The sequence below is a fragment of the Panulirus ornatus genome, chromosome 66 (assembly GCF_036320965.1).
Source record: "Panulirus ornatus isolate Po-2019 chromosome 66, ASM3632096v1, whole genome shotgun sequence".
Classification (NCBI taxonomy): domain Eukaryota; kingdom Metazoa; phylum Arthropoda; class Malacostraca; order Decapoda; family Palinuridae; genus Panulirus; species Panulirus ornatus.
Window position 1 is genome coordinate 11,397,046 of NC_092289.1, and position 22,204 is coordinate 11,419,249.

Below are 22,204 nucleotides of genomic sequence, written 5' to 3' on the forward strand. Positions count from 1 at the left end.
GGTGAGGTGCCTGAGGATTGGCGGAATGCGTGCATGGTGCCATTGTACAAAGGCAAAGGGGATAAGAGTGAGTGCTCAAATTACAGAGGTATAAGTTTGTTGAGTATTCCTGGTAAATTATATGGGAGGGTATTGATTGAGAGGGTGAAGGCATGTACAGAGCATCAGATTGGGGAAGAGCAGTGCGGTTTCAGAAGTGGTAGAGGATGTGTGGATCAGGTGTTTGCTTTGAAGAATGTATGTGAGAAATACTTAGAAAAGCAAATGGATTTGTATGTAGCATTTATGGATCTGGAGAAGGCATATGATAGAGTTGATAGAGATGCTCTGTGGAAGGTATTAAGAATATATGGTGTGGGAGGAAAGTTGTTAGAAGCAGTGAAAAGTTTTTATCGAGGATGTAAGGCATGTGTACGTGTAGGAAGAGAGGAGAGTGACTGGTTCTCGGTGAATGTAGGTTTGCGGCAGGGGTGTGTGATGTCTCCATGGTTGTTTAATTTGTTTATGGATGGGGTTGTTAGGGAGGTAAATGCAAGAGTTTTGGAAAGAGGTGCAAGTATGAAGTCTGTTGGAGATGAGAGAGCTTGGGAAGTGAGTCAGTTGTTGTTCGCTGATGATACAGCGCTGGTGGCTGATTCATGTGAGAAACTGCAGAAGCTGGTGACTGAGTTTGGTAAAGTGTGTGGAAGAAGAAAGTTAAGAGTAAATGTGAATAAGAGCAAGGTTATTAGGTACAGTAGGATTGAGGGTCAAGTCAATTGGGAGGTGAGTTTGAATGGAGAAAAACTGGAGGAAGTGAAGTGTTTTAGTTATCTGGGAGTGGATCTGGCAGCGGATGGAACCATGGAAGCGGAAGTGGATCATAGGGTGGGGGAGGGGGCGAAAATTCTGGGAACCTTGAAGAATGTTTGGAAGTCGAGAACATTATCTCGGAAAGCAAAAATGGGTATGTTTGAAGGAATAGTGGTTCCAACAATGTTGTATGGTTGCGAGGCGTGGGCTATGGATAGAGTTGTGCGCAGGAGGATGGATGTGCTGGAAATGAGATGTTTGAGGACAATGTGTGGTGTGAGGTGGTTTGATCGAGTGAGTAACGTAAGTGTAAGAGAGATGTGTGGAAATAAAAAGAGCGTGGTTGAGAGAGCAGAAGAGGGTGTTTTGAAGTGGTTTGGGCACATGGAGAGAATGAGTGAGGAAAGATTGACCAAGAGGATATATGTGTCGGAGGTGGAGGGAACGAGGAGAAGAGGGACACCAAATTGGAGGTGGAAAGATGGAGTGAAAAAGATTTTGTGTGATCGGGGCCTGAACATGCAGGAGGGTGAAAGGAGGGCAAGGAATAGAGTGAATTGGAACGATGTGGTGTACCGGGGTTGACGTGCTGTCAGTGGATTGAATCAAGGCATGTGAAGCGTCTGGGGTAAACCATGGAAAGCTGTGTAGGTATGTATATTTGCGTGTGTGGACGTATGTATATACATGTGTATGGGGGGGGTTGGGCCATTTCTTTCGTCTGTTTCCTTGCGCTACCTCGCAAATGCGGGAGACAGCGACAAAGAATAATAAAAAAATAATAATATATATATATATATATATATATATATATATATATATATATATATATATATATATATATATATATATATATATATATATATACCTCGCTAATGCGGGAGATGGCGAATAGTATGAAAGAAAGATAAAGATATATATATATATATATATATATATATATATATATATATATATATATATATATATATATGGGTGATTATTGGTGATTATTGGTGCATATGCACCTGGGCATGAGAAGAAAGATCATGAGAGGCAAGTGTTTTGGGATCAGCTGAATGAGTGTGTTAGTGGTTTTGATGAACAAGAACGGGTTATAGTGATGGGTGATTTGAATGCAAAGGTGAGTAATGTGGCAGTTGAGGGAATAACTGGTATACATGGAGTGTTCAGTGTTGTAAATGGAAATGGTGAAGAGCTTGTAGATTTAAGTGCTGAAAAAGGACTGGTGATTGGGAATACCTGGTTCAAAAAGCGAGATATACATAAGTATACGTATGTAAGTAAGAGAGATGGCCAGAGAGCGTTATTGGATTACGTGTTAATTGATAAACGCACGAAAGAGAGACTTTTGGATGTGCAACTGGAGGGATGTCTGATCATTATCTTCTGGAGGCGAAGGTGAAGATTTGTGGGGGTTTTCAGAAAAGAAGAGAGAATGTTGGGGTGAAGACAGTGGTGAGAGTAAGTGAGCTTGGGAAGGAGACTTGTGTGAGGAAGTACCAGGAGAGACTGAGTACAAAATGGAAAAAGGTGTGAACAAAGGAGGTAAGGGTAGTGGAGGAGGAATGGGATGTATTTAGGGTAGCAGTGATGGCTTCCGCAAAAGATGATTGTGGCATGAGAAGCGTGGGTGGTGGGTTCATTAGAAAAGGTAGTGCGTGGTGGAATGAAGAAGTGAGATTATTAGTGAAAGAGAAGAGAGAGGCATTTGGACAATTTTTGCAGGGAAAAAATGCAAATGAGTTCGAGAGGTATACAAAAAAAGAGGCAGGAGGTCAAGAGAAAGGTGCAAGAGGTGAAAAAGAGGGCAAATGAGAGTTGGGGTGAGAGAGTACCATTAAATTTCAGGGAGAATAAAAAGATGTTTTGAAAGGAGGTAAACAAAGTGCGTAAGACAAGGGGGTAAATGGGAACTTCAGTGAAGGGGGCTAATGGGGAGGTGATAACAAGTAGTGGTGATGTGAGAAGGAGATGGAGTGAGTATTTTGAAGGTTTGTTGAACGCGTTTGATCATAGAGTGGCAGATATAGGGTGTTTTGGTCGAGGTGGTGTGCAAAGTGAGAGGGTTAGGGAAAATGATTTGGTAAATAGAGAAGAGGTAGTAAAAGCTTTACGGAAGATGAAAGCCGGCAAGGCAGAAGGTTTGGATGGTATTGCAGTGGAATTTATTAAAAAAGAGGGTGACTGTATTGTTGACTGGTTGGTAAGGTTATTTAATGTATGTATGATTCATGGTGAGGTGCCTAAGGATTGGCGGAATGCTTGCATAGTGCCATTGTACAAAAGGCAAAGGGGATAAGAGTGAGTGCTCAAATTAAAGAGGTATAAGTTTGTTGAGGGTTCCTGGTAAATTATATGGGAGGGTATTGATTGAGAGGGTGAAGGCATGTACAGAGCATCAGATTGGGGAAGAGCAGTGTGGTTTCAGAAGTCGTACAGGATGTGTGGATCAGGTGTTTGCTTTGGAGAATGTATGTGAGAAATACTTAGAAAAACAAATAGATTTGTAGGTAGCATTTATGGATCTGGAGAAGGCATATGATAGAGTTCATAGAGATGCTCTGTGGAAGGTTTTAAGAATTTTTGGTGTTGGAGGCAAGTTGTTAGAAGCAGTGAAAAGTTTTTATCGAGGATATAAGGCATGGGTACGTGTAGGAAGAGAGGAAAGTGATTGGTTCTCAGTGAATGTAGGTTTGCGGCAGGGGTTTGTGATGTCTCCATGGTTGTTTAATTTGTTTATGGATGGGGTTGTTAGGAAGGTGAATGCAAGAGTTTTGGAAAGAGGGGCAAGTATGCAGGCTGTTGTGGATGAGAGAGCTTGGGAAGTGAGTCAGCTGTTGTTCGCTGATGATACAGCGCTGGTGGCTTATTCATGTAAGAAACTGCAGAAGCTGATGACTGAGTTTGATAAAGTGTGTTAAAGAAGAAAGTTAAGCGTAAATGTGAATAAGAGCAAGGTTATCAGGTACTGTAGGGTTAAGGGTCAAGTCAATTGGTAGGTAAGTTTGAATGGAGAAAAACTGGAGGAAGTAAAGTGTTTTAGATATCTGGGAGTGGATCTGGCAGCGGATGGAACCATGGAAGCGGAAGTGAATCATAGGGTGGGGGAGGGGCCGAAAATTCTGGGAACCTTGAAGAATGTTTGGAAGTCGAGAACATTATCTCGGAAAGGAAAAATGGGTGTGTTTGAAGGAATAATGGTTCCATCAATGTTGTATGGTTGCGAGGCGTGGGCTATGGATAGTGTTGTGCGCAGGAGGGTGGATGTGCTGGAAATGAGATGTTTGAGGACAATGTGTGGTGTGAGGTGGTTTGATCGAGTAAGTAATGTAAGGGTAAGAAAGATGTGTGGAAATAAAAAGAGCGTGGTTGAGAGAGCAGAAGAGGATGTTTTGAAATGGTTTGGGCACATGGAGAGAATGAGTGAGGAAAGATTGACCAAGAGGATATATGTGTCAGAGGTAAAGGGAACGAGGAGAAGTGGGAGACCAAATTGGAGGTGGAAAGATGGAGTGAAAAAGATTTTGAGTGATCGGGGCCTGAACATACAGGAGGGTGAAAGGCGTGCAAGGGATAGAGTGAATTGGAACGATGTGGTATAACGGGGTCGACGTGCTGTCAATGGATTGAACAAGGGCATGTGAAGCGTCTGGGGTAAACCATGGAAAGTTCTGTGGGGTCCCGATGTGGAAAGGGAGCTGTGGTTTCGGTGCATTATTACATAACAGCTAGAGACTGAGTGTGAACGAATTGGACCTTTGTTGTCTTTTCCTAGCGCTACCTCGCACACATGAGGGGGAGAGGGTTGTTATGCCATGTGTGGCGAGGTGGCGAGGGGAAAAAATAAAGGCAAACAGTATTAATTATGTACAAGTGTATATATGTATATGTCTGTGTGTGTATATATGTGTGTACATTGAGATGTATAGGTATGTATATTTGCGTGTGTGGACGTGTATGTATATACATGTGTATGGGGGCGGGTTGGGCCATTCTTTCGTCTGTTTCCTTGCGCTACCTCGTTAACGCGGGAGACAGCGACAAAGCAAAATAATATATATATATATATATATATATATATATATATATATATATATATATATATATATATATATATATATATATATATATATATATATATAGTGTGTATATATGTGTGTGTGTGTGTGTGTGTGTGTGTGTGTGTGTGTGTGATAGAATGTAAGAAAGCAAATTCTAGATTAATATGGGGAAAACTGAAAGTTGATGGAGAGAGATGGGTCATTATTGGTGCATATGCACCTGGGCATGAGAAGAAAGATCATGAGAGGCAAGTGTTTTGGGAGCAGCTAAATGAGTGTGTTAGTGGTTTCGATGCACAAGACCGTGTTATAGTGATGGGTGATTTAAAGGAAAAGGTGAGTAATGTGGCAGTTGAGGGAATAATTGGTATACATGGGGTGTTCAGTGTTGTAAATGGAAATGGTGAAGAGCTTGTATATTTATGTGCTGAAAAAGGACTGGTGATTGGGAATACCTGGTTTAAAAAGCGAGATATACATACGTACACGTATGTAAGTAGGATAGATGGCCAGACATCTTTATTGGATTGCGTGTTAATTGACAGGCGCGTAAATAGAGACTTTTCGATGTTAATGTGCTGAGAGGTGCAACTGGATGGATGTCTGATCATTATCTTCTGGAGGCGAAGGTGAAGATTTGTATGGGTTTTCAGAAAAGAAGAAGGAATGTTGGGGTGAAGAGGGTTGTGAGAGTAAGTGAGCTTGGGAAGGAGACTTGTGTGAGGAAGTACCAGGAGAGACTGAGTACAGAATGGAAAAAGGTGAGAACAAAGGAGGTAAGGGGAGTGGGGGAGGAATGGGATGTTTTTAGGGGAGCAGTGATGGCTTGCGCAAAAGATACTTGTGGCATGAGAAGCGTGGGAGGTGAGTTGATTAGAAAGGGTAGTGAGTGGTGGGATGAAGAAGTAAGATTTTTAGTGAAAGAGAAGAGAGAGGCATTTGGACGATTTTTGCAGGGAAAAAATGCAAATGACTGGGAGAGGTATAAAAGAAAGAGGCAGGAGGTCAAGAGAAAGGTGCAAGAGGTGAAAAAGAGGGCAAATGAGAGTTGGGGTGAGAGAGTGTCATCAAATTTTAGGGAAAAAAAAAGATGTTCTGGAAGGAGGTAAATAAAGTGCGTAAGAAGAGGGAGCAAATGGGAACTTCAGTGAAGGGGGCTAATGGGGAGGTGATAACAAGTAGTGGTGATGTGAGAAGGCGGTGGAGTGAGTATTTTGAAGGCTTGTTGAATGTGTTTGATGATAGAGTGGCAGATATAGGGTGTTTTGGTCGAGGTGGTGTGCAAAGTGAGAGGGTGAGGAAAAATGATTTGGTAAACAGAGAGGAGGTTGTAAAAGCTTTGCGGAAGATGAAAGCCGGCAAGGCAGCAGGTTTGGATGGTATTGCAGTGGAATTTATTAAAAAAAGGGGGTGACTGTATTGTTGACTGGTTGGTAAGGTTATTTAATGTATGTATGATTCATGGTGAGGTGCCTGAGGATTGGCGGAATGCTTGCATAGTGCCATTGTGCAAAGGCAAAGGGGATAAGAGTGAGTGCTCAAATTACAGAGGTATAAGTTTGTTGAGTATTCCTGGTAAATTACATGGGAGGGTATTGATTGAGAGGGTGAAGGCATGTACAGAGCATCCGATTGGGGAAGAGCAGTGTGGTTTTAGAAGTGGTACAGGATGTGTGGTTCAGGTGTTTACTTTGAAGAATGTATGTGAAAAATACTTAGAAAAGCAAATGGATTTGTATGTAGCATCTATGGATCTGGAGAATGCATATCATAGAGTTGATAGAGATGCTCTGTGGAGGGTACCCTTCACCTTAGCCTCCACAAGATATCGATCAGACATCCATCCAGTTGCACCTCTCAGCACATTAACATCCAAAAGTCTCTATTTACGCGCCTGTCAATTAACACGCAATCCAATAAAGATGTCTGGCCATCTATCCTACTTACATACGTGTACTTATGTATATCTCGCTTTTTAAATCAGGTATTCCCAATCACCAGTCCTTTTTCAGCACATAAATATACAAGCTCTTCACCATTTCCATTTACAACACTAAACACCCCATGTATACCAATTATTCCCTCAACTGCCACATTACTCACCTTTTCCTTTAAATCACCCATCACTATAACACGGTCTTGTGCATCAAAACCACTAACACACTCATTGTGGATGAGAGAGCTTGGGAAGTGAGTCAGTTGTTGTTCGCTGATGATACAGAGCTGGTGGCTGATTCATGTAAGAAACTGCAGAAGCTGGTGATTGAGTTTGGTAAAGTGTGTGAAAGAAGAAAGTTAAGAGTAACTGTGAATAAGAGCAAGGTTATTAGGTACAGTAGAGTTGAGGGTCAAGTCAACTGGGAGGTAAGTTTGAATGGAGAAAAACTGGAGGAAGTAAAGTGTTTTAGATATCTGGGAGTGGATCTGGCAGCGGATGGAACCATGGAAGCGGAAGTGAATCATAGGGTAGGGGAGGAGGCAAAAATCCTTGGAGCCTTGAAGAATGTTTGGAAGTCGAGAACACTATCTCGGAAAGCTAAAATGGGTATGTTTGAAGGAATAGTGGTTCCAACAATGTTGTATGGTTGTGAGGCGTGGGCTATGGATAGAGTTGTGCGCAGGAGGGTGGATGTGCTGGAAATGAGATGTTTGAGGGCAATATGTGGTGTGAGGTGGTTTGATCGAGTAGGTAATGTAAGGGTAAGAGAGATTTGTGGAAATAAAAAGAGCGTGGTTGAGAGAGCAGAAGAGGGTGTTTTGAAATGGTTTTGAAATGGTTTGGTCACATGGAGAGGATGAGTGAGGAAAGATTGACCAAGAGGATATATGTGTCGTATGTGGAGGGAACGAGGAGAGGTGGGAGACCAAATTGGAGGTGGAAAGATGGAGTGAAAAAGATTTTGAGTTATCGGAGCCTGAACATGCAGGAGGGTGAAAGGCGGACAAGGAATAGAGTGAATTGGATCGATGTGGTATACCGGGGTCGACGTGCTGTCAATGGATTGTATCAGGGCATGTGAAGCGTCTGGGGTAAACCATGGAAAGTTGTGTAGGGCCTGGATGTGGAAAGGAAGCTGTGGTTTCGGGCATTATTACATGACAGCTAGAGACTGAGTATGAACGAATGGGGCCTTTGTTTTCTTTTACTAGCGCTACCTCGCACACATGAGGGGGGAGGGGGATGTTATTCCATGTTTGGCGGGGTGGCGATGGGAATAAATAGAGGTAGACAGTATGAATTATGTACATGTGTATATATGTATATGTCTGTGTTTATATATATAGTGTACATTGAGATGTATAGGTATGTATATTTGCGTGGGTGGACGTGTATGTATATACATGGGCATGGGGGTGGGTTAGGCCATTTTCTTTCGTCTGTTTCCTTGCGCTACCTCGCAAACGCGGGAGACAGCGACAAAGCAAAATAAAAATAAATAAATAAATATATATATATATATATATATATATATATATATATATATATATATATATATATATATATATATATATATATATATATATATATATATATATATATATGTACTTTTTAATGGTTCACGTCAATACTCACATTCTAAAGCCCATTTGTACAGCTCTTGAAGAAACTCCTCTGGTAGTTCATTGTTGTCATTCCGCTGGCCAGCACATCTACAAGGGAGAATTGACTGGTCAGCGCCTGCTACACCGTTACTGAATAACACTTGTCAAAAATCACTCGCAATAGTTTCACAATAACACGACAGAGAGAGAGAGAGAGAGAGAGAGAGAGAGAGAGAGAGAGAGAGAGAGAGAGAGAGAGAGAGAGAGAGAGAGAGAGAGAGAGAGAGAGTAAATCCATACTGGGGGCGCCCCCGGGTGGTGGATAAGGGGTCCAGGTTTAGGTATGAGGGTAGCTATCCTTCGTCAGCTGTGACCCAACTAGTGCTGATGGCCCCTGCTTGACAAGCACTGTACAACCACGCAAGAAATCCCAGAGGAGAGATTGAAAGATCTCCTCTGTGTACGTATAAAGACTTGAAAAAGGTCGCAGCTTGGGAACACATAAAATAGATATAAAGACTGAAATAAATAATTGCTACACTTAATTAAGGAGAGACATCTAGACGTCCTCAGATTTGCAGAAACCGCACTAAGGCATAATAAAGTGGTAGAGAAGTGGAATATGATTATGTTCTGATGTTCAGTAGAGTTGATGAAGGACATCCAATGGATGGCGTGGCAAATGATGGGACCAAAGCTTTCACTTTGGAACATAACGAACTTTGAGTTACTGTCCAGGCAGTAAGACAGAGGCTTCACAGTGTCCAGGTGTGCACGCCTCATGGTCCCACAATATCGGTTAAAGATTAGTTTTATGAGAGATGGGATAATGAGGGTGAACTACGTCTCAATGAATATAATGAATGAAACGAGAGAAATGCTTGAAGACATGTAGTCAATGTACTCGTGCCCTTTGAGAAACCAACAGAAAATGAAGAGGAGGGAAAATCTATAATGAACAGCCTTTTTGTTATTCAGAGGAGTTATAGATGCACAAGGAGCACATTGAACAGATATTTTGGTTAGTTTGATTGTAAATATATAATATATTACTCTCTCACCTCATACAAGAGAATCCCACACAATGTTAAAGAGAAACCGTAGATTTACTTGGATTTTGTACTAGACGTGATTACAGAAGTCACACAAGAGCACAAAAATCATCCAGAAATAAATATAGTAATAGAAATAAAACTAACAATAATAATGATAATAATGATGATGATAATGATAATGATAATAATAATAATGATAATAATGATAATGATAATAATAATAATGATAATAATGATAATAATAATAATAATAATAATAATAATGATAATAATAATAATAATAATAATAATAATAATAATAATAATAATAATAATAATAATGATAATGATAATAATAATGATAATAACAATAACAATGAAAGCTGAAAACTTCAAAAGAGCGTCTTTAAGAGAACAAATCACAACACAGGATGCAGTTTAGCCAAGTGTACAACTGGGAGTAGGAAACAAGGCAGGAGAATGCGGAAAATTTTGAGAGAAATTACTATAGAGAGGGATGGGTCTGCTCCACATGGGCTGTCCTTCAAAAACATATCAGGCTGCATTTATAAGTGTTGCTACCAAAGGTAAATAATCGTTTTTCAAGACTCTGAATGCCTTATTGAAGAAGGGTCTCCCGTTGTTGCTAAGGAGAAGTACGCCTGAAATTAGAACATTATTAGTTTTGCTCCTGAAACGCCAAACAAGTTCTTCAACAGGTCCTCCTGTCTGTCTTCGAGGATGTCGTTGGTACCTACTTGACAGAGAACATTAGCTTTGCTGTCGCCACCATCACAGACATCCTCTACCGAATCAACTACAGTACGTCGCCTACTCGGTCACCTAGAAGGAAATACGGTTTACGGCGGGATGAATTTACGGCGTAAAATTCCTCCAGCTGACCTCGAAATCATCCAAGTTCTGTAGACGTATTTATGTTGTTGATGGCAACAAAGACATGCGTTTGAGAGGTTTTGCTCTGTTTCAAAGCGTCGATCTACTTGAGCGGGAGAAGAAGAATTTGTCTGGAGTCCTTCAGCACCCACAGCTGCTCACTCCTTACCATTCCTGGCGAGCTGGTTCCATTGAACTCAGGAAGCACGTCTAACTCGTGGAATAAAGCATTAATTACATCGATGGTAGCAGCCAATTCTTCCAGGTACCGTCTATTCTGGTATGACTTACAGGCCATCTAAGGTTACTGAAGAACTGGGAGCCAAACTAGGAAGTACGGGAAGAACACTGCTAACCTGCCGTTATATCAAGAACATAAGAAATTCGATATACATTGTAAAATGAGACAGTTCATCTCACGGATAGGCCGTTGTGATAACTGTTTCTTTCCCTGCACCTCGAGGCTTTGGAACTCTATCCTCTCATGTCTTTCCCAACAACTAGTACCTGGCACATCTGTAAAAGATAGATTTTCATTTTCTCCAAAATTTGTAAATACTTTCCCTTGTCTTTTTTGTTTTCCTTTCATTAACTGCTCTTTATTACAGCTAAAGTCCGGCCTTGATGTGGACTCTTGTCCGTGACTTAAGCTTTCAACGTAAAGAGAACGATACCTGTGTAACCAATTAACTATCTTGATCACATTTTATAAACAAATGATATTTCCTTAACTAATTGCGGGACATCTCAAGAAAAGGTCCTAGTTTCGACAAATAGAAAAAAAGTGCTGAATTTACTTTCCTATTTTTTTGCTATGTTAACTACTCAGGTTTTTAGCATAGTGTTTCAACAAGAGCGTCATTTAACTTGTCATTTCTGTTTCAGATTAAGCACGTATATTACTTCAAAGAAAAATTTTTCCTCTCCACATCTCATGTATTGCAAGCACACCTTCTCGCTCATCACTAACATATTTTCAGGAAAATATATCACCCTTGCATACAGCAATTCTCACCCTGCCAATAAAGAGTTGAAGTGTTGGCAACTGTGTACTGAGGAAGATTATGTGTCGTGCATCTAGCACGTTCCTAGAAGTGTCTTCAGTTGAAGACGGCTTTCTATAGAGTATCATATAGCATAATATTTTCCGAAGCATATATCACCCCAGCAGCCAGCAATTTATATCCCGTCAAGGAAATAGATGACTTATTGACAACTGCGTGTGGGGGTCAGTCATCGTGCGTCAGGCAAATCCCTCGACGTGTGTACAGACAAAGGAAAGAACCGAATTTCTACAGTATAGACTTAATAATTTCCTGATACCCTCACTTCCCACTAAGCTTTACTATCTGTCTACGCCAATATCTTAATGATACCACTTCCAGCAGTACCTGACGATGAACTCCTGCGCCACCCTGTCCATCTGCAGCAGGTACTGGGCCACGGTCCGCGGCTTCATGGAGTGCACCTGCACCCGGCTCCTCACTCGCCACCACTCCTCGCCATGCCTGGAATTCAAGGTGACAATAGCTTTTGTGTACTGTTCACTGGACGAGCTACAGAACAATTTGTTCTCCATCACTATATAGCCTAACATCACCTCTTTTGTAGAGTGTCCTATTCATGTATTCCATTGCCCATTACGTATTCTGCAGGAAGCTATAAATATAAACCCCATCTTTTTTAAGATATATATCAATATATTCATACAATAAATATCAAGAGCATTGTGAAATACCTACTCGGTAAGGATTCCCGTCTCATTTGTCTTAAAGTATTTTGCTCTGTTGATTTCTCGAACCTTCTTCAGGGAGAAGAAAAATGGTCTGACAGGATTGTCAAACGTCTCCCTGTAGAGCCGCTCAATGTCGAGAGGATCAGATATAAAGACAATACTCCCTAGACCAGCGATGTCCATCTTGAAGATAGGTCCGTACCGCCTGAAGTAAGACTCCCACAGGCGAGGCATCCGCGTACCGTCGAAGGCTGCCGAGGAGAACACGTATCATTATCGTTACACATGTCTCATCATCAAACTCCATTTCTATATATATAAGGGGTGGGCAAAATGCATTGAAGTTATGCACGTTTTGTGGCGATTAGTTTTGCAGAAGAGAGGTTCCTGTCCCTCATACTGCAACAGGGACGATCAATTTTATTTGAGGTTATGTTAGGCTCACTATCTATTACTCAAACCGGCAGCGTTAGAGTGATCAAACCAGAAGGGAAAATCTAAAATGCTCTCTAGGGCAATAGTGTTGATACCTACGAATACAAAAGGCTGTTTCTAGGAAGCTGGACGTCCGGAGAACAACACAGTTTGAAGTGGTCACCACCCCGTGCTCTCCCGTTTATCATTTCCCTCAAGAATATGAATCAGAAACTGAAGAAACCTTTACTTCATAGTACCCGAAAATAAAATGCATTACACACACACACGCACACACACACACACAAACACACACACACACACACACACACACACACACACACACACATATATATATATATACATATATATATATATATATATATATATATATATATATATATATATATATATATATATATATATATATATATATATATATATATATTCTTTTTTTTTTTCAAACTATTCGCCATTTCCCGCGTTAGCGAGGTAGCGTTAGGTACAGAGGACTGGGCCTTTTTTGGAATATCCTCACCTGGCCCCCTCTGTTCCTTCTTTTGGAAAATTAAAAAAAAAAACGAGAGGGGAGGATTTCCAGCCCCCCGCTCCCTCCCCTTTTAGTGGCCTTCTACGACACGCAGGGAATACGTGGGAAGTATTCTCAATCCCCTATCCCCTATATATATATATATATATATATATATATATATATATATATATATATATATATATATATATATATATATATATATTTTTTTTTTTATTATACTTTGTCGCTGTCTCCCGCGTTTGCGAGGTAGCGAAAGGAAACAGACGAAAGAAATGGCCCAACCCCCCCCCCCATACACATGTATACACATCCGTCCACACACGCAAATATACATACCTACACACCTTTCCATGGTTTACCCCAGACGCTTCACATGCCTTGCTTCAATCCACTGACAGCAGGTCATCCCCGGTATACCACATCGCTCCAATTCACTCTATTCCTTGCCCTCCTTTCACCCTCCTGCATGTTCAGGCCCCGATCACACAAAATCTTTTTCACTTCATCTTTCCACCTCCAATTTGGTCTCCCTCTTCTCCTTGTTCCCTCCACCTCCGACACATATATCCTCTTGGTCAATCTTTCCTCACTCATTCTCTCCATGTGCCCAAACCACTTCAAAACACCCTCTTCTGCTCTCTCAACCACGCTCTTTTTATTTCCACACATCTCTCTTACCCTTACGTTACTCACTCGATCAAACCACCTCACACCACACATTGTCCTCAAACATCTCATTTCCAGCACATCCATCCTCCTGCGCACAACTCTATCCATAGCCCACGCCTCGCAACCATACAACATTGTTGGAACCACTATTCCTTCAAACATACCATTTTTGCTTTCCGAGATAATGTTCTCGACTTCCACACATTCTTCAAGGCCCCCAGGATTTTCGCCCCCTCCCCACCCTATGATGCACTTCCGCTTCCATGGTTCCATCCGCTGCAGATCCACTCCCCAATTTTCAACCCTCCCAAAAAATTACGGAATACTCAACAAACTTATCCCTCTGTAATTTGAGCACTCATCTTATCCCCTTTCCTTTGTCCCTTTGGCACATGCACGCATCCCCCAAAATCCTCAGGCTCTCACCATGAGTCTTACATACATTAATAACCTTCCCAAACCCGGGGGTCAAAAAATACGGCCCCCCCTTTTTTTAATTTTTTTTCCTGCAATACCACCCAAACCTCTTTTTTGGGCCGGGCTTTCATCTTCCCCAAAGCTTTCACTCCCTCTTTCTGGTTTTAAAAAAATCATTTCCCTTTAAACCCCCTCACTTTTACACCACCCCGACCAAAACACCCTATATCTGCCACTCTATCATCAAACACATTCAACAAACCTTCAAAATAATCACTCCATCTCCTTCTCACATCACCACTACTTGTTATCACCTCCCCATTTGCGCCCTTCACTGAAGTTCCCATTTGCTCCCTTGTCTTACGCACTTTATTTACCTCCTTCCAGAACATCTTTTTATTCTCCCTAAAATTTAATGATACTCTCTCACCCCAACTCTCATTTGCCCTTTTTTTCACCTCTTGCACCTTTCTCTTGACCTCCTGTCTCTTTCTTTTATACATCTCCCACTCAATTGCATTTTTTCCCTGCAAAAATCGTCCAAATGCCTCTCTCTTCTCTTTCACTAATACTCTTACTTCTTCATCCCACCACTCACTACCCTTTCTAATCAACCCACCTCCCACTCTTCTCATGCCATCTTTTGCGCAATCCATCACTGATTCCCTAAATACATCCCATTCCTCCCCCACTCCCCTTACTTCCATTGTTCTCACCTTTTTCCATTCTGTACTCAGTCTCTCCTGGTACTTCCTCACACAGGTCTCCTTCTCAAGCTCACTTACTCTCACCACCCTCTTCACCCCAATATTCACTTTTCTTTTCTGAAAACCCATACAAATATTCACCTTAGCCTACACAAGATAATGATCAGACATCCCTCCAGTTGCACCTCTCAGCACATTAACATCCAAAAGTCTCTCTTTCGCACGCCTGTCAATTAACACGTAATCCAATAACGCTCTCTGGCCATCTCTCCTACTTACATAAGTATACTTATGTATATCTCGCTTTTTAAACCAGGTCCTTTTTCAGCACATAAATCTACAAGCTCTTCACCATTTACATTTACAACACTGAACATCCCATGTATTTCAATTATTCCCTCAACGGCCACATTACTCACCTTTGCATTCAAATCACCCATCACTATGACCAGGTCTCGTGCATCAAAACCACTAACACACTCATTCAGCTGCTCCCAAAACACTTGCCTCTCTTGATCTTTCTTCTCATGCCCAGGTGCATGTGCACCAATAATCACCCACCTCTCTCCATCAACTTTCAGTTTACCCATATTAATCGAGAATTTACTTTCTTACACTCTATCACATACTCCCACAACTCCTGTTTCAGGAGTATTGCTACTCCTTCCCTTGCTCTTGTCCTATCACTAACACCTGACTTTACTCCCCAGACATTCCCAAACCACTCTTCCCCTTTACCCTTGAGCTTCGTTTCACTCAGAGCCAAAACATCCAGGTTCCTTTCCTCAAACATACTACCTATCTCTCCATTTTTCACATCTTGGTTACATCCACACACATTTAGGCACCCCACTCTGAGCCTTCGAGGAGGATGAGCACTCCCCGCGTGACTCCTTCTTCTGTTTCCCATTTTAGAAGTTAATACAAGGAGGGGAGGATTTCTGGCCCCCCGCTCCCGTCCCCTCTAGTCGCCTTCTACGACACGCGAGGAATACGTGGGAAGTATTCTTTCACCCCTATCCCAAGGGATAATATATATATATATATACATATACACATACACACACATACACATACATACGCACATATACACACACACACATACATATATATACATATGAGAAATGTAAGAAACAATTTAGAAAATATATATATATATATATATATATATATATATATATATATATATATATATATATATATATATATATAGATATATGGAACCATGGAAGCGGAAGTGGATCATAGGGTGGGGGAGGGGGCGAAAATTCTGGGGGTCTTGAAGAATGTGTGGAAGTCAAGAACATTATCTCGGAAAGCAAAAATGGGTATGTTTGAAGGAATAGTGGTTCCAACAATGTTGTATGGTTGCGAGGCGTGGGCTATGGATAGAGTTGTGCGCAGGAGGATGGATGTGCTGGAAATGAGATTTTTGAGGACAATGTGTGGTGTGAGGTGGTTTGATCGAGTGAGTAACGTAAGGGTAAGAGAGATGTGTGGAAATAAAAAGAGCGTGGTTGAGAGAGCAGAAGAGGGTGTTTTGAAGTGGTTTGGGCACATGGAGAGAATGAGTGAGGAAAGATTGACCAAGAGGATATATGTGTCGGAGGTGGAGGGAACGAGGAGAAGAGGGAGACCAAATTGGAGGTGGAAAGATGGAGTGAAAAAGATTTTTTGTGATCGGGGCCTGAACATGCAGGAGGGTGAAAGGAGGGCAAGGAATAGAGTGAATTGGAGCGATGTGGTATACCGGGGTTGACGTGCTGTCAGTGGATTGAATCAAGGCATGTGAAGCGTCTGGGGTAAACCATGGAAAGCTGTGTAGGTATGTATATTTGCGTGTGTGGACGTATGTATATACATGTGTATGGCGTGGGTTGGGCCATTTCTTTCGTCTGTTTCCTTGCGCTACCTCGCAAACGCGGGAGACAGCGACAAAGTATAAAAAAAAAAAAAGATATATATATATATATATATATATATATATATATATATATATATATATATATATATATATGTATTGTTGACTGGTTGGTAAGGTTATTTAATGTATGCATGACTCATGGTGAGGTGCCTGAGGATTGGCGGAATGCGTGCATAGTGCCATTGTACAAAGGCAAAGGGGATAAGAGTGAGTGCTCAAATTACAGAGGTATAAGTTTGTTGAGTATTCCTGGTAAATTATATGGGAGGGTATTGATTGAGAGGGTGAAGGCATGTACAGAGCATCAGATTGGGGAAGAGCAGTGTGGTTTCAGAAGTGGTAGAGGATGTGTGGATCAGGTGTTTGCTTTGAAGAATGTATGTGAGAAATACTTAGAAAAGCAAATGGATTTGTATGTAGCATTTATGGATCTGGAGAAGGCATATGATAGAGTTGATAGAGATGCTCTGTGGAAGGTATTAAGAATATATGGTGTGGGAGGAAAGTTGTTAGAAGCAGTGAAAAGTTTTTATCGAGGATGTAAGGCATGTGTACGTATAGGAAGAGAGGAAAGTGATTGGTTCTCAGTGAATGTAGGTTTGCGGCAGGGGTGTGTGATGTCTCCATGGTTGTTTAATTTGTTTATGGATGGGGTTGTTAGGGAGGTAAATGCAAGAGTTTTGGAAAGAGGGGCAAGTATGAAGTCTGTTGGGGATGAGAGAGCTTGGGAAGTGAGTCAGTTGTTGTTCGCTGATGATACAGCGCTGGTGGCTGATTCATGTGAGAAACTGCAGAAGCTGGTGACTGAGTTTGGTAAAGTGTGTGGAAGAAGAAAGTTAAGAGTAAATGTGAATAAGAGCAAGGTTATTAGGTACAGTAGGGTTGAGGGTCAAGTCAATTGGGAGGTGAGTTTGAATGGAGAGAAAACTGGAGGAAGTGAAGTGTTTTAGATATCTGGGAGTGGATCTGGCAGCGGATGGAACCATGGAAGCGGAAGTGGAATCATAGGGTGGGGGAGGGGGCGAAAATTCTGGGGGCCTTGAAGAATGTGTGGAAGTCGAGAACATTATCTCGGAAAGCAAAAATGGGTATGTTTGAAGGAATAGTGGTTCCAACAATGTTGTATGGTTGCGAGGCGTGGGCTATGGATAGAGTTGTGCGCAGGAGGATGGATGTGCTGGAAATGAGATGTTTGAGGACAATGTGTGGTGTGAGGTGGTTTGATCGAGTGAGTAACGTAAGGGTAAGAGAGATGTGTGGAAATAAAAAGAGCGTGGTTGAGAGAGCAGAAGAGGGTGTTTTGAAGTGGTTTGGGCACATGGAGAGAATGAGTGAGGAAAGATTGACCAAGAGGATATATGTGTCGGAGGTGGAGGGAACGAGGAGAAGAGGGAGACCAAATTGGAGGTGCAAAGATGGAGTGAAAAAGATTTTGTGTGATCGGGTTCTCAACATGCAGGAGGGTGAAAGGAGGGCAAGGTATAGAGTGAATTGGAGCGATGTGGTATACCGGGGTTGACGTGCTGTCAGTGGATTGAATCAAGGCATGTGAAGCGTCTGGGGTAAACCATGGAAAGCTGTGTATGTATGTATATTTGCGTGTGTGGACGTATGTATATACATATGTATGGGGGGGGGGTGTTGGGCCATTTCTTTCGTCTGTTTTCTTGCGCTACCTCGCAAACGCGGGAGACAGCGACAAAGTATAATGAAATATAAATAAATATAATATATATATATATATATAGACATATATATATATATATATAAAAATATATATATATATATATATATATATATATATATATATATATATATATATATATATATATATATATATATATATATATATTCCTTGCCCTCCTTTCACCCTCCTCAATCGGGGCCTGAACATGCAGGAGGGTGAAAGGAGGGCAAGGAATAGAGTGAATTGGAGCGATGTGGTATACCGGGGTTGATGTGCTGTCAGTGGATTGAATCAGGGCATGTGAAGCGTCTGGGGTAAACCATGGAAAGCTGTGTAGGTATGTAAATTTGCGTTTGTGGACGTATGTATATTCATGTGTATGGGGGTGGATTGGGCCATTTCTTTCGTCTGTTTCCTTGCGCTACCTCGCAAACGCGGGAGACAGCGACAAAAAAAAAAATATATATATATATATATATATATATATATATATATATATATATATATATATATATATATATATAACATACAAAGCTCCATCAGCCAGGATCGAACCTGGGACCCCTTGTGCAAGAGGCACCATTGTGAGACGAAGGGTATTCGAGTACTTAGTATTTCGAATAGTTGTTTCCTATTATACAGTCCCTTAGCCTAGCGGTTAGCATGGCTGCCTCTTGTACAAGGGGTCCCAGGTTCGATCCTGGCTGATGGAGCTTTGTATGTTCTATGAAAGTGCGCGTTCATATACACTTTATTCGTATTCATATAACTCCGCGTTGTACAGTCAGGTTCGGTAAAACGCTATCAGCTGGTTATGTGTTCTGTTCGGAAACAACCGATAGACCCCGTTGCTCACCATTGTGAGACGAAGGGTATTCGAGTACTTAGTATTTCGAATAGTTGTTTCCTATTATACAGTCCCTTAGCCTAGCGGTTAGCATGCCTGCCTCTTGCACAAGGGGTCCCAGGTTCGATCCTGGCTGATGGAGCTTTGTATGTTCTACGAAGGTGCGCGTTCATATACACTTTATTCGTATATATATATATATATATATATATATATATATATATATAGAAGTTTCAGTTTTCTAAATTGTTTCTTACATTTCTCATATGTATATATATGTATGTGTGTGTGTGTGTGTGTATATGTGCGTATGTATGTGTATGTGTGTGTATGTGTATATGTATATATATATGCATATTATCCCTGGGGATAGGGGTGAAAGAATACTTCCCACGTATTCCTCGCGTGTCGCAGAAAGCGACTAGAGGGGACGGGAGCGGGGGGCCAGAAATCCTCCCCTCCTTGTATTAACTTTCTAAAATGGGAAAGAGAAGAAAGAGTCACGCGGGGAGTGCTCATCCTCATCGAAGGCTCAGAGTGGGGTGCCTAAATGTGTGTGGATGTAACCAAGATGTGAAAAAAGGAGAGATAGGTAGTATGTTTGAGTAAAGAAACTTGGATGTTTTGGCTCTGAGTGAAACGAAGCTCAAGGGTAAAGGGGAAGAGTGGTTTGGGAATGTCTGGGGAGTAAAGTCAGGGGTTAGTGAGAGGACAAGAGCAAGGGAAGGAGTAGCAATACTCCTGAAACAGGAGTTGTGGGAGTATGTGATAGAGTGTAAGAAAGTAAATTCTCGATTAATATGGGTAAAATTGAAAGTTGATGGAGAGAGGTGGGTGATTATTGGTGCTTATGCACCTGGGCATGAGAAGAAAGATCAAGAGATGCTAGTGTTTTGGGAGCAGCTGAATGAGTGTGTTAGTGGTTTTGATGCACGAGACCGGGTCATAGTGATGGGTGATTTGAATGCAAAGGTGAATAATGTGGCAGTTCAGGGAATAATTGGTATACATGGGGTGTTCAGTGTTGTAAATGGAAATGGTGAAGAGCTTGTAGATTTATGTGCTGAAAAAGGACTGATGATTGGGAATACCTGGTTTAAAAAGCGAGATATACATAAGTATACTTATGTAAGTAGGAGAGATGGCCAGAGAGCGTTATTGGATTACGTGTTAATTGACAGGCGTGCGAAAGAGAGACTTTTGGATGTTAATGTGCTGAGAGGTGCAACTGGAGGGATGTCTGATCATTATCTTGTGGAGGCTAAGGTGAAGATTTGTATGGGTTTTCAGAAAAGAAGAGTGAATGTTGGGGTGAAGAGTGTGGTGAGAGTAAGTGAGCTTCAGAAGGAGACCTGTGTGAGGATGTACCAGGAGAGACTGAGTACAGAATGGAAAAAGGTGAGAACAATGGAAGTAAGGGGAGTGTGGGAGGAATGGGATGTATTTAGGGAATCAGTGATGGATTGCGCAAAAGATGCTTGTGGCATGAGAAGCGTGGGAGGTGGGTTGATTAGAAAGGGTAGTGAGTGGTGGGATGAAGAAGTAAGAGTATTAGTGAAAGAGAAGAGAGAGGCATTTGGACGATTTTTGCAGGGAAAAAATGCAATTGAGTGGGAAATGTATAAAAGAAAGAGACAGGAGGTCAAGAGAAAGGTGCAAGAGGTGAAAAAAAGGGCAAATGGGAGTTGGGGTGAGAGAGTATCATTAAATTTTAGGGAGAATAAAAAGATGTTCCGGAAGGAGGTAAATAAAGTGCGTAAGACGAGGGAGCAAATGGGAACTTAAGTGAAGGGCGCAAATGGGGAGGTGATAACAAGTAGTGGTGATGTGAAAAGGAGATGGAGTGAGTATTTTGAAGGTTTGTTGAATGTGTTTGATGATAGAGTGGCAGATATAGGGTGTTTTGGTCGAGGTGGTGTGCAAAGTGAGAGGGTTAGGGAAAATGATTTGGTAAACAGAGAAGAGGTAGTGAAAGCTTTGCGGAAGATGAAAGCCGGCAAGGCAGCAGGTTTGGATGGTATTGCAGTGGAATTTATTAAAAAAGGGGGTGACTGTATTGTTGACTGGTTGGTAAGGTTATTCAATGTATGTATGACTCATGGTGAGGTGCCTGAGGATTGGCGGAATGCGTGCATAGTGCCATTGGACAAAGGCAAAGGGGATAAGAGTGAGTGCTCAAATTACAGAGGTATAAGTTTGTTGAGTATTCCTGGTAAATTATATGGGAGGGTATTGATTGAGAGGGTGAAGGCATGTACAGAGCATCAGATTGGGGAAGAGCAGTGTGGTTTCAGAAGTGGTAGAGGATGTGTGGATCAGGTGTTTGCTTTGAAGAATGTATGTGAGAAATACTTAGAAAAGCAAATGGATTTGTATGTAGCATTTATGGATCTGGAGAAGGCATATGATAGAGTTGATAGAGATGCTCTGTGGAAGGTATTAAGAATATATGGTGTGGGAGGAAAGTTGTTAGAAGCAGTGAAAAGTTTTTATCGAGGATGTAAGGCATGTGTACGTATAGGAAGAGAGGAAAGTGATTGGTTCTCAGTGAATGTAGGTTTGCGGCAGGGGTGTGTGATGTCTCCATGGTTGTTTAATTTGTTTATGGATGGGGTTGTTAGGGAGGTAAATGCAAGAGTTTTGGAAAGAGGGGCAAGTATGAAGTCTGTTGGGGAGGAGAGAGCTTGGGAAGTGAGTCAGGTGTTGTTCGCTGATGATACAGCGCTGGTGGCTGATTCATGTGAGAAACTGCAGAAGCTGGTGACTGAGTTTGGTAAAGTGTGTGGAAGAAGAAAGTTAAGAGTAAATGTGAATAAGAGCAAGGTTATTAGGTACAGTAGTGTTGAGGGTCAAGTCAATTGGGAGGTGAGTTTGAATGGAGAAAAACTGGAGGAAGTGAAGTGTTTTAGATATCTGGGAGTGGA

General features: G+C 41.5%; 1 protein-coding gene across 1 annotated transcript in view; it reads right to left on the bottom strand.

The window, feature by feature from the left end:
* The window catches only part of LOC139746762 (probable cytochrome P450 49a1), a 94,087-nt gene that overhangs the window by 51,750 nt on the left and 20,133 nt on the right, over positions 1-22,204 (bottom strand). The window contains exons 2-4 of the mRNA XM_071658264.1: positions 12,070-12,313; positions 11,719-11,835; positions 8,431-8,507 (exon numbers count right to left, since the gene is read on the bottom strand). Coding sequence (XP_071514365.1) covers positions 8,431-8,507; positions 11,719-11,835; positions 12,070-12,313 — 438 coding nt within the window. The remainder of the gene's footprint in view (positions 1-8,430; positions 8,508-11,718; positions 11,836-12,069; positions 12,314-22,204) is intronic.